The sequence below is a fragment of the Coffea arabica genome, chromosome 3e (genome assembly GCF_036785885.1).
Source record: "Coffea arabica cultivar ET-39 chromosome 3e, Coffea Arabica ET-39 HiFi, whole genome shotgun sequence".
Taxonomy (NCBI): domain Eukaryota; kingdom Viridiplantae; phylum Streptophyta; class Magnoliopsida; order Gentianales; family Rubiaceae; genus Coffea; species Coffea arabica.
This window is the reverse complement of record NC_092315.1, coordinates 123,415-135,103: the sequence shown is the minus strand read 5'-3', so window position 1 is coordinate 135,103 and position 11,689 is coordinate 123,415. Positions and strand designations below refer to the sequence as shown.

The following is an 11,689-nucleotide window of genomic DNA, read 5'->3' as shown; positions in this document are numbered from 1 at the left end:
AATGGAAGGACTCAATCCAACCTAACATTTTACGGGAAAGGAAACAAGCTGCCAAAAAAAAAAAAAAAAGGAACCAACTACACTACATTCATCCTGAAAAAGTTAAACTATTTATTCCCGGGCTCAAACCAAAATAACAAGATAAGATTAATCTTTTTGTAAAATTGGATTCTGGAGGAATACTACTACATGAATTGAACTACAAAAATCAATCTACAGTAACTCTCTATACAACTGATTCCATTGTTCAAGTACATCCGACGGCCGGTCCGGCAAGGTAACTTAATCGCTTTGGTCATCGTCAAAGAAATTCGTATCACCCTCATCGTCACAGCCTCCACAGGCATGAGCAGGATTCACGTCCAAAGGTTCCACTATATCGGCCACTGTTACCATCTCCAAGGATCCCTTTCTGGAGTCTGCAGCATTTCCATCATCGTGATCCAATTCGTTCTCATACGTCTCCACATGCTCCATGTCACTATACAGGATTTCCTGCAAAATATATTGCTAAGCAAATCTCTTGATGCCCCGACTACAGAGGAATGAGTTCATAGGTCATAAAGAACGTAAATGAATTACAGAAGACTCATGAGAGAGGAGTTAAAAGTGCAGGAGACGTAATAAGTTCCAACACTAGAATACGAAAAGCCTCACTCTGTCATGAAAGATCAGAAGTTTGACATGTTACGCGTGAATTTGTCTTGCAAATTCAGATTTGCATTTTATCAGACTTCCAATTTAATTTCGATTCCCAAATGAAGCACAGAAAACTATTTGATTCCAATTTAGCACGAGAAATAGTTACCTCATCTTCCAGTACGGCTTGCTTCTCCCTCTCCACTATCCAGTCATACAATAAAGTTTCTTCCAGTACTCCATCAAGGGAAATCGAGTCACTGGACCTTTTCCATATCTGGCGCTCCCTAAGCCGCAAGTTGTAGTGAACATAGATTATGTCATTTAACCTTTTTTGGGCAACATGATTGTGCCTTTGGCTGTAAATCTGATCGAAAATGCTCCAGTTATGTTCACAACCAAAAGAGGAGCAAGTTTGACTGAGTATGCGCACAGCTATCCGTTGGAGCTCCAGGCAATTTATACCATGTTGTTGCCACCATGCAGCTAAATAAAGAACATATAGGTCAGCAAAGTTTGTAACTGATCAAATGGTGAATTATCAACTGTTTTTAGGTTTTTGACAAGTGTGCTTGTGTATATGGATCAACATAAGAGAGCGCCATTTTCACACATGTATAGCAAGCATTCTGATGCTATAACCTGGATCAAGCTCTGTCCTGGTACTAATGGCCAAGTCAGTTCCAAAATCAGCTTTGGCAGCACCAAAGTCAGAAATCTGTCATGATTCATCAATGCATTGTCAAATATTCACCCATGGAGGGAAACACAAAGATGGATTAGAAGAATGGAATTACCAGAATGACCCTATAACTCAACAAAGAATAAACAGCTAAATACCTGCATGGATGCAGAAATCCTCTTTGTATTGTCTGCTTCAAGCCTAACAATGCATGCATTTAATCCACGTACAACATCTGGATGCTACAAAGATGTATACATAGTTCAAAAGAAAGAACAAGATCACTTGTGACCTTAAAAAGGACTCCAAAGAAGGCATCATTTCCTACCGGGACAAAATCAGGACGGTATCGATAGGATGGATTCAGGAAATAAGCAGCCAAATAAAGTGGATGGTGAAATAATAAATTCCAGTGACTGTCTATCACATTCCAAAAAGGCCCATATTTACGTGCATCATCACCATGGTTGGCTTTGATTGCAATCTTTGCCCTAAACATGTCATTATAGATGAATGAAATGGAAAGGTTGTCTCCACCATTGACCTTCTGAAGCACTTCAACTATGGGGTCTACTGATTTCCGGACAAACTGGACCCTCTTCCAAAATGAGACACTCAATACAATCTTCTCCACTTCTTTACCCTCCTCCAATTTTGAAAACCGAGATGAAAGCCATTTGTTCGATTGGAACATTCTTTTAAGACCAACCCTATGGTCCAACAAACTTTGCAGAGTAGTGAAATTTGAAGCACACCGAGTGACAGATGGCCTCAGAAGTTCTTGCCCTCCTGTAAATTCTTTTTTCATGAGCGTCAGCAACCACATTCGATTATAAATAAATTTTGTGATCCTTTGGCCTTTCTCCAAGCATTCTCCCACCCATTTTATTTTCACAAAATCCGAGAGCATTTGGTCAATACAATAGGCAGCACAAGGGGTCCAAAACAGGTTCCTCCTTTTCTCTTCAAGCATCTTCCCAGCAGCCTGATGACTGGGTGTGTTCTCAGTAATAACCTGGAATACCATTTTCCAGTCAGGGAGACCAAATAAGTTTGGGCTTGGCAAGACGCAAATGAAGTTCAATGCCAGACAAACAAACAGAACAAAATACAACTGCAAAGCTAAAACAAGTGTATTACCTGGACAACATTTTCCTCACCCATCTCTTCAACCACTTTGTCGAGCAACTTAAACAAATATGTTGCATCATCAACAGCATTTGTAGCATCAACTGAACAAACAAAGTATGTTCCCCGAGGACAAGAAACCAAAATATTGATTAATGTCCTACCCTGTGTGTCTCGCCAACTGTCTGCCAAAACAGAACAGCCTGTAACAGCCCACGAAGCTCTGTATTCAGCAAGGTAGTTTCTGACAGTGAATATTTCATCTTGCAAAAATCGCCCAGATAAAACTCGGCTTGAAGGAGCCACAAAATCTTGTCCATATTGACCCACCAACTCCAGCATCTTGTGGAAATAGGGGGAGTTTGCTGCATGTGCAGGAACACCAGCATGGTAGAAGAATTTGCAGATAGCAGACACAACTTCCTTGCGGGATTTTCTGCTAGAAGCTGCTCTTGGTTGCTTGCTAGAAGCTTGAATCTGAGTTTTGGGTGTCTTTAGGGAAATGGCATCAAATCTTGGTCTTTTTGACAAAGATTCAGAACTCGTAGCGTGAAACATCCCTTTGACAGCTCTTCTTACATCACTTCCCAACCTTTTATCACGAAGTAAAGCTTTTTCACTGCTCAAGTGGTGTATGGCTTCTACTTCTTGCTCTTCCTCTTCTTCATTATCTGAATTCATGTAAAAAGCCGAAATTTCTCTAGTATCAGGTCGCCTGTGCCTCCTCCCTGTACGATGCCATTTCATGTTTTCTTTCATCTTGAGGTATACCTCTTCTGGAGCACTTTTACAAGGAGCAACTTCTCCAGGTATTCGAGCCAGGTGCTGTTTGAATCGGTTAATTCCCCCACTGACTATTTTCTCACAGTAATTGCATTTCACCTTCTTCTTCCTCTCATCTTGCGGAACGCCATACTCCCAACCAGGATCGACATAGCCCAACGACCGGAGAGGAGTCATGTTAATCACTAAACCCTTGTCACTCACCAAATGCTTCCCTTTGTTCTTATATCCAGCATGATCTTCCTCCTCTACGTCGTCAGCAGCATGGAAATTCAAATAAGATTGTTCCTCGTATTCCACCTGCCTTGATTTCTTACTGAAACGGCAGCCTTCTAGGTTTTCTCTCATTTTTAGGCATACTTCGTCTGGGGCCTTGTCACAATAGGTTACTTCTCCAGAAAGCCGAGCCAAATGCTGCTTCAATCTATATATCCCACCACTGACTACTTTACCACAATAGTTGCATCTGACTTTCTTCTTTTTCTCATCTTGAGCCACGCCATGCTCCCATCCAGGATCTAGGAATCCACCAGAGCGAAGAGACGCCATCTTCAAGAGCATTTGGAGGGCTGTCCTCCAGCCGCTCTCAAGGTAATCTCATCGAGCTAGAAGCGAAACAAGCCGAATATAAATGACAGGAACAACAAAACCCTTTTCGCTGTTGAGAAGAAAAAGTCTCTCTCTCTTCCCTTGCACGTATAGCAAAATCCAGAGTCAATAAGATCAATTTTGAAAAGTTCACTGGATAAACTTCCACACAAAATAGCACATTATGAGAGGAGATGCTATAGAGTTTTCAGGTCTTGAAAAGTGTTCACAAAGACGAATAGGAAATGCGGTTTGGCAACGTACTCTGATTATTTGATGCCAGACACGCAAGATTCAGGCTGAATACTTTATGTGAAACACACTAGAGAGCCGCAATAGAAACAGTTGTTGAACAATAAAAATGTAGAAAAAAATGAGAGAACAGGGACAGAGGACCGTGGATGTTCAAAGTATGAATTGGCAAGAGAAAGTGAGGAAGAGCATCAGATTCACGCAAGGCAGCGGAGATGTGGCAACAATAACAACTACAGTATTGTCCCATTCCCATTCGTTGCATGTTACAATGAAGCTGACAGGGAAAATCTCACACTATGAATGACACACATAACATCGCAAAACAAGCTAAACAATCAAAGCCAAAACAAGCTAGTACTTAAAAGGATTCCCTCCACACACAGAACCCCCCCGGGGCTCCGTCCAAAAAAAAAAAACCAAAGAAAAAATGCTCACACAAGCAGCATAAATCAGTGGAACTTCCTAGTACTTAAAGGAAACGAAACTAAGGAGACTTATGTTGAAGAGAGAGCAAATGGGAGGAAAATCACCAAAACTAAAATGCCTCGAAAGCTAAAAGGATCTTCCTATACAGTATGACACCCCAGCAAAAGCGATTTAAAATTGGCGCTAAAAAAAATTAAAACGACATGATTTGACTGAAAGTGAAATTACAGAATAAAATCCACCAGCACAAAAATTGCATCTTTATATCGAAAGAAATATATAAATATAACAAGTAGGAGTACGTAATCGAAATAATAATCAGAACTTAAGTATAGGGAGAAACAAAATTTTATAAGAAAAGGAAGAAAGAAGTGAAATTGAATACCTGAAAATTGAGCTGGAGAGGAGACCTCCTTAGCAAAAACAAAATTGCAATTGAGAGGAAAAGGAATTAGGGGATTGTGAGTGTTCAATCACAGGGATCATTTCAAGAAAACGAATAATTAAATTTTAATCATAGTAGAAAATGGGGACAGAAAATTGTGGGTATGGAGGTTGGAATATGCAAGGATCGGGATAGAACGAGTTGAGATCGTCGGAATCGTGAGTCTCCGAGTGAAACCCTGGGTCGGGAGTGTTTGGTTTTAGGAGGGGGCCGCCTTTTAGGGTTACACAGTACTATATTTTATTTTAATTCTACAAATAAATACTACTACTGCGACTCCTTCCTCTGACGTATATATAGTAGTAATATATATATATAAGTAATAGATAGAATTAAAAAAAAAAAAAAAAGAAACTCTTTGTTGACCCACTGAGTTGTGGTGCTAAATTAGAATCGCAGATAATTAATAAATTACTAGTAGTTACTTGGTAGGTATATACGGAGCCGGAAACAAAAATGTTCTCAGCCTTTTATTATAGGCCAGAAGATCAATCATGTTTTCCATGGAAAAAAGAAACTCTCTGCACCCAGCCTTTCAATCTATGCATGTTTTATTTTTTGAGCTTGCTGGATATCTACATATATATATATATATATATATATAGTTGCAACTAATTAGGTAGGTTAGCCCTCAAATTCTGATCAGGGATTAATTAATGAACTATAACCGCTGTGATCCATCGATCAGACACTTACTGTTAGGCTGCTATTTCACCATATAATTAGGCCATCAGGACTCGCTAAACCAATTACTAAGCACAACCCATCAAAAGAATCCATATGCATCTCTAGAAATACTCAGAATTTTAGCCTTTTTTTTTTAATATTTATATTGATTCATTGAATTTGGTCAACACTAAGTCACTCAATAATTTGTTTCAATTATACGAAGATGACAATAACCTTTCTTGTCTAAGGAACAACATAAACATTATCGAGTGAAGATCCAAAATGCGGCGGCCCTTACATTAGTACATATTCTTACATGGTACCACTATTGTGACTTTTTCTCGTACGAACAATAATATTTCGAGAAACTCGTCCCAAAAGTAAGGCCATGCTTGGATTGCTTGTTTCCGTCAAAAAATATTGTCGTTTTTCGTGATCACATTTCCCTATCACATTTTTCCCTCACATATATCAAATCGCTACAGTAATTATAACGGGTGGTGGGGCTTGGAGGAATTGTGATAGGATGGCACCATGGAGGATTGGGCTGGGTGTGGTGAACTGTTGTTATTGGGCTCTTACGATTATTGGGCTCTCCGAAAAATGAAAAGGGTTGGTATGGGGAAGCCGTCGTCTCCGGACCGGAGTGTGGGCGGTGGAGATCATTTTGTTACATTTTCCCGGCTGTAAAACCCTACTCAGTTCTGAGAACTCCCCACTTAAACTCTTCTTCTCCTATTTAATTTTAATTTTTTTACCCCTTTTCGTTGTTTGTGACTTGTGAGTAATGGTACATGATGCTGGTGTTGTAGCTGGTGTTTTGAGTATTTCATTTTTTTGATCCATCAAACCCCCGAATCAACTCTCCGCCTGCTATTCTATTCTCGGTAATGGATAATAATCTGTCAATTTCTAACCTTCATCATCGTCGTCGTCGTCGTCGTCGTCTGACTGACTGATTCAAGTGTACGAGTAGAACGCAACACCGGTGGTCCTGCTCCAAAGTCCAACCTGCTCCATTTTTGCTTTAGAAGATTAGATTAAATTCAACGGAATTTCGCCCCGCCCCACAGCCATGTCCTGGGCATCCAGGGGCCTCATTTGTCGTCTCCGCCTCTTCTCCATCTCAGACGGCCTCACCACCACCCCTAACTGGAGATTCTTCAGCGCCCAACCTTTACGTGTGGATGAACTACAAGAGAACAGCAGCAGCTCCTCTCGTGTCATCGAAGCCAAATCTCGGGTCATGACTCCTAACTCCAAAAGGCCCGGAGCCATTGCCGTCAAGTGTGGTATGACCGCTCTCTGGGACAAATGGGGTGCTCGCCTTCCTATCACCATCCTTCATATGGATGATAACATCGTCTCTCAAGTCAAAACCCCCGAAATAGAAGGCATATCTGCCCTCCAGGTAACCCCCGTCCCCCGCCTCCGCCCGCGCCCTTCCCCTTCCCTCCCCCACAGTTTCCTCTCTCTCTAAATTTGATTGATTTCCCTGCAGGAACGTGTTGTTCTTTTATTCTTGCATTATTTACGACTTTGAGCCATGCTAACAACTCCTGGAGTATTTTGTTATGCCATCTCGATATCATTTCATTTCTTTCCGCTTTTCTTTTACACCCAGACTCGTGGTTTGCTAGCTGGTTGTGATACTAGCTACTAGCGACTGAAGTAGTAATTTGTTTTGGATGGGTTCTTTACTGCCACCCATCATCCTTTTCTGTTTTCTTACTTAGATTGGATGCGGCCACAAAAAAGAGAAGCATTTGACGAAGCCGGAGGTGGGCCACTTTAGAGCTCAAGGTGTCCCCATGAAAAGGAAGTTAAGGGAGTTCCCCGTCACTGAGGATGCTTTGCTCCCTGTTGGTACTCACATTGGTGTTCGTCATTTTGTTCCTGGGCAGTTCGTGGATGTCACTGGCATTACTAGGGGGAAAGGCTTTCAGGTTAGTAAGCACGCGCTTTTTCATAACCTTTTAGTTCTAATTGAGGATCAACTCCCATTTGAAGCCGCTTTTATAAAGTTGTGTTGCTACACCAATTCTGCATGAACCTGACTAGACAATTTTTCTTGAGGATCTATCTCTTTTTTATGTTTCCTCAATCTACCAAAGCACTGATCTTTTGATTGCCACAAGTTCACACTTAAATATATTCCAGGTTGTCATAATGCAGTTTGCTGATATAATGTGGCTGTGCCTATTGCTGCTATCCATTCCGGTCTGGCATTATGAAGTACTAAATAAAGCTTTGTTCCATCTGACTATTTTAAGATTCTTAAATAAAATCTGTATGCGATAACTCATCAGGATGCATTTGAAACTCTGTCTTGGTTGTCTTGAGGAGAAATTCCATTTCTTGTAGAATGTTTACGACTGAATTCTGGTTTGGAAATTGAGTTCTAAAGCTGGTGTTATTTCTTGTTCTTCTTTTGGTTGGTCTAGGGTGGGATGAAAAGATGGGGGTTTAAAGGAATGCCAGCTTCTCATGGTGCTTCATTATCGCATCGAAGTATTGGTTCTACAGGTCAAAGGGACGCTCCTGGAAAGGTACCTTGTGGCCTGCATATAAGCTATATGTTAATCTGATGCTGTCTGTAGTTCATATGGGTATCTCTAGTCTCACAACTCTGATTTTGTGGTCATTTGAAGCATTGCTTCTAATGGTCTTCCTTATTATTTCTGTTGGCTCTTCTGCAATCATTAAGTTTTGCTAACTTTGCTCTTTGCTCTAAACATTTATAGCTGGATGTTTAAGCAATAAAAAAGTCTAATGTTCAGGGAAGTAGTACATGTTATTTGGAAACATGTATTAGGAGTATCCCTATGGCAACATTACAAGGGAAGAGATGCATGCATGTCCTTCTATATTAGCTTCTCAAATTTGGAAGAATAGCTCCCACTTAATCTGGTTTTGTTTCAAAAAGCATTCTTCATTTTCAGGAATGCAAGTCATATAACTTGTAGAAACATTTCAGTGTTGCTCCAGCTTGATTTTCCTTATATAAGGATATATTCTTCCTCTTTCATTGTCATAAGGATGACACAAACATTAGATACTTTTCATGTGAGCATTTCTGGTATTGCAGTCATATAACGTTCTCTATCCTTAAAGAAGTGATCAGGTTTTATTAATGTTGATTGACTGACACAAAGTCAAGGCGTTGTCTATTTGGCCTGTCTTTTTTTTACAGTCTTTAACTAAATCCTTTCATGTTAACTGCATTCCGTCTTTTGGATGCCTATTGGCAATCGATACCATGAATGGCTTCTGTACTACGTTAAGTTATCAAAGGTGAAGGTGCAGAAGCACTTGTCTGTAGTTGTTCCCTGGCAGGCGATCTTGCAGCCATGCTCCTTGAGAGCCTTGGCATCAGGCACTAGGCATAGGGCACAAATTACTGTTTAATTGTGCCTCACTGCATCATCGATTTTTACTAATGTTTTAGTTTCTGTCTCTCCAAGGTTAACTTGTACTTATATTACTTGGGGGGTAAGGATTTCTTTTATACCAAATTTTGGATCGTTAACTTCGTGCTGTATGAAGACTTCAATTTTAATACATGTTTTACTGTTATTTCCCCGGCTCTTTTTTGCAAACCCAGTCAAATTTTTCCCTCCTCCAGCCTCAATTTTTATTTCTCCCATCTCTTATCTTTCTCTTGTTTTATCGCCCCTCCCTCATCTGTAGCTCTCCATCTCCTTTTACTTCTTCTTTCCCTCTCTCTCTCGTCTCATTACCACGCTTTCTGTTTATACTTCTTTTGCTTTTCAGTGAAATATTGCCCCCCCCCCTTTTCTATTCCGGCGGTTGCGTGTGGCTGATCATCCTCTCGGACCAGCTACTGATCATTGTCTTCTCTCTTCTTTGGTATTATGCGGGCATTGTCTTGTGCTTAAACCGTAGGATAACTATGTTATATGACAAGGTCCAGGGCTGATGGCATGGCTGATTTTTGGCATTAAAAAATGTGGAAGGCATCTTACTTTTTGGCCTACCACGGATTTGGTATATATGCTATAGTGTCAATTAGCAGATATGGTTTTAGATAGGTGTAATCTCATTTGGGACCGGTGATTATGGTTAGTGAAGGCTACACTAGCATGTATATTATCCAGAATGGGACTTTGAAACCTATGGAAACTCTATCTGGGGTTAGTTGGGAGGAGGGAGTTGGCTTGTGTTGATTGGCCTATGTGATTTTTTTTTTTTTTTGGCATTCATTCATTCTTGCAGACTGCTCTTAGAACAGCAGAGATAAAAGCACAATGCCTAAGTGATCCTTCTTATTGTGTACTGTTGTTTTTATTATTTCCCCATATAACCCTTTCTACAGTTTTAGTTGCCGTAATTTTTTTTGTTGTTTTGATTTTGTCTGTGCTTTGGCTTTTAATTTCTTGTCTCAATATTAATTTTTCATCAACCATATCACTTTATTTTCTATTTTACATGTCTTTGAGAAAGTATGAAGAAATTGAGTGCAGTCTTTCAAACTCCAACTGTTTTCCAACTCTGGCTGATTATGGGTTTTTAGGACTTCACATTCTGATTGGAGATGTATTATTAATTATAGAATCTTCTTGCGTGATGCGTGGTGCTTGGATCTTTTATCTGTCACAATTTATGATATTAGATAAGCTATCTCCTGACTCCTGAGCATGTTGGTCCTTTTGCCTTGTACTGCCAGAAGTTCCAACTCTTTTGTTCACTGTTCGGTGTACTGGAATGCTTACTACAATGTAATTGTTTATTGTAAATCACTAATTTTACGCAGGAAGAGAAGTTTCAAAAATACATGGTTCAGTAAAAACAGTATTATGAACATGTTGAGGCACAACTTTTAATCTCTTTTACGTAACAGGTGTTTAAGGGCAAAAAGATGCCTGGACGCATGGGTGGGAAACAAAGAACAGTAAAAAATATTTGGGTTTACAAAATTGACCCAGCCAGGAATCTGATGTGGGTGAAAGGCCAGGTAACTTATCCCTTTCTGAGAATGAGCACTTGGATTTGAGTTTAAAAGCAGTTATATTGTTGATCCAATTATCTGCCTCTTTAAGTTGTAACACTTGTCAAAATTCGGTTGTAAATTTTTCTCAATCATAGTAATGGCATTGAAGAATTACTCGACTGGCTCTCTAGAACTAGTACAATGGTTATTCCTCATTGCCAATGATCTGAAGCTCATTTCCCATCTCTGTCCTAATGTTGCAATTCGGAACCGGGGGGCATATAATTTTAATTTTTGTCTTTTAGATTAATGTAACATTCCCATTTTATTTCAGGTTCCGGGTGCCACAGGAAACTTTGTGTTTATAAAAGATTCAGTGTTCAGAAAACCTGATATATCAACACTGCCATTCCCAACGTATTTTGCCCCAGAAGATGAAGATTTATCTGAGTTGGAACCTCTGATAGCTGATCTTGGTGATACAGATCCATTCATGGCTGCTGACTAGTCAGAGAACTAGCTGTGAACAAACTTATTATCATCACCAGGTTGATTCTCTTAGGCTTTTTTGGCATCTGAAAAGGATGCTGGTGCATGGGAAGTCGAGTCTTTGATTGCACAAGGCATGTCTTTCCAGTTAGAAAGGTTGTTTTTGAAGCTTTTGTCAAATGAATGCCATTATGGATTATTGTTTATTTTTAGTTGATTTTATCCTGTTGCTTTAACAACCATAAAACTGTCACAACAAAATTTTCTTTTAGAATTTAAAAGATTCAGTATTTAGTTTTGCTTGAGGAGAAACGTCTAGGATCTAGCAAAGATTTGGAGATATTTGTTCCACCTTTTTGGAACGAATTAGTTGTTTGTGCGTACACAGAGTTCGTTTGTTTTGATTTTCCTCGTCTATGTTTTTTAGTTGTGTCGAACTAATTGATGGGTGTTTCTTGTGAACGTTCGGATTGAATCAGATGATCCAAGACAAGGGCTATGCCCTCGGCCTCCTATCAAACATGTCAAAGACCATTTAATCACTTGGATTGTACATTTGTTGAAGGCATAATACCATTCACGATCATGTTTGTCACCTGAAGTGGACATCACTTACACACGCGCGCACACACAA

The 11,689-nt window shown here is 39.8% G+C and overlaps 2 protein-coding genes across 4 annotated transcripts; one reads left to right on the top strand and one right to left on the bottom strand.

The window, feature by feature from the left end:
* Nucleotides 1-91: 91 nt before the first annotated feature.
* On the bottom strand, nt 92-5,217 carry LOC113737995 (uncharacterized). 3 transcript variants are annotated; one of them, XM_027265127.2, is made up of 7 exons: nt 4,887-5,217; nt 2,462-3,921; nt 1,650-2,336; nt 1,480-1,563; nt 1,282-1,357; nt 809-1,125; nt 92-495 (listed from the first exon to the last, which is right to left on the bottom strand). In XM_027265127.2, the coding sequence occupies exons 2-7, from the start codon at nt 3,791-3,793 to the stop codon at nt 283-285; spliced, it is 2,709 nt and encodes a 902-aa protein (XP_027120928.1). In that variant the 5' UTR covers nt 3,794-3,921; nt 4,887-5,217; the 3' UTR covers nt 92-282. The 3 variants fall into 3 exon arrangements, with proteins under 3 accessions (XP_027120928.1, XP_027120930.1, XP_027120929.1); XM_027265129.2 differs by having other exon boundaries at nt 2,462-3,916; XM_027265128.2 differs by having other exon boundaries at nt 2,462-3,837.
* A 1,036-nt stretch (nt 5,218-6,253) lies between these two features.
* Nucleotides 6,254-11,459, top strand: LOC113737994 (large ribosomal subunit protein uL3m-like). The gene is made up of 5 exons (XM_027265126.2): nt 6,254-7,026; nt 7,352-7,561; nt 8,060-8,164; nt 10,477-10,590; nt 10,901-11,459. The coding sequence occupies exons 1-5, from the start codon at nt 6,691-6,693 to the stop codon at nt 11,072-11,074; spliced, it is 939 nt and encodes a 312-aa protein (XP_027120927.2). The 5' UTR covers nt 6,254-6,690; the 3' UTR covers nt 11,075-11,459.
* The last annotated feature ends 230 nt before the right edge of the window (nt 11,460-11,689 follow it).

Excerpts from the sequence above, each read along its gene's own strand:
- LOC113737995 (XM_027265127.2), bottom strand. The coding sequence starts at position 3,793 with ATGCTCTTGAAGATGGCGTCTCTTCGCTCTGGTGGATTCCTAGATCCT. Across the intron at positions 1,358-1,479 it reads GGATTTCTGCATCCATGCAG|ATTTCTGACTTTGGTGCTGC; the intron begins GTATTTAGCTGT and ends GAATCATGACAG. Across the intron at positions 496-808 it reads AAGCCGTACTGGAAGATGAG|GAAATCCTGTATAGTGACAT; the intron begins GTAACTATTTCT and ends TATATTTTGCAG.
- LOC113737994 (XM_027265126.2), top strand. The coding sequence starts at position 6,691 with ATGTCCTGGGCATCCAGGGGCCTCATTTGTCGTCTCCGCCTCTTCTCC. Across the intron at positions 7,027-7,351 it reads AAGGCATATCTGCCCTCCAG|ATTGGATGCGGCCACAAAAA; the intron begins GTAACCCCCGTC and ends TTTCTTACTTAG. Across the intron at positions 10,591-10,900 it reads TGATGTGGGTGAAAGGCCAG|GTTCCGGGTGCCACAGGAAA; the intron begins GTAACTTATCCC and ends ATTTTATTTCAG.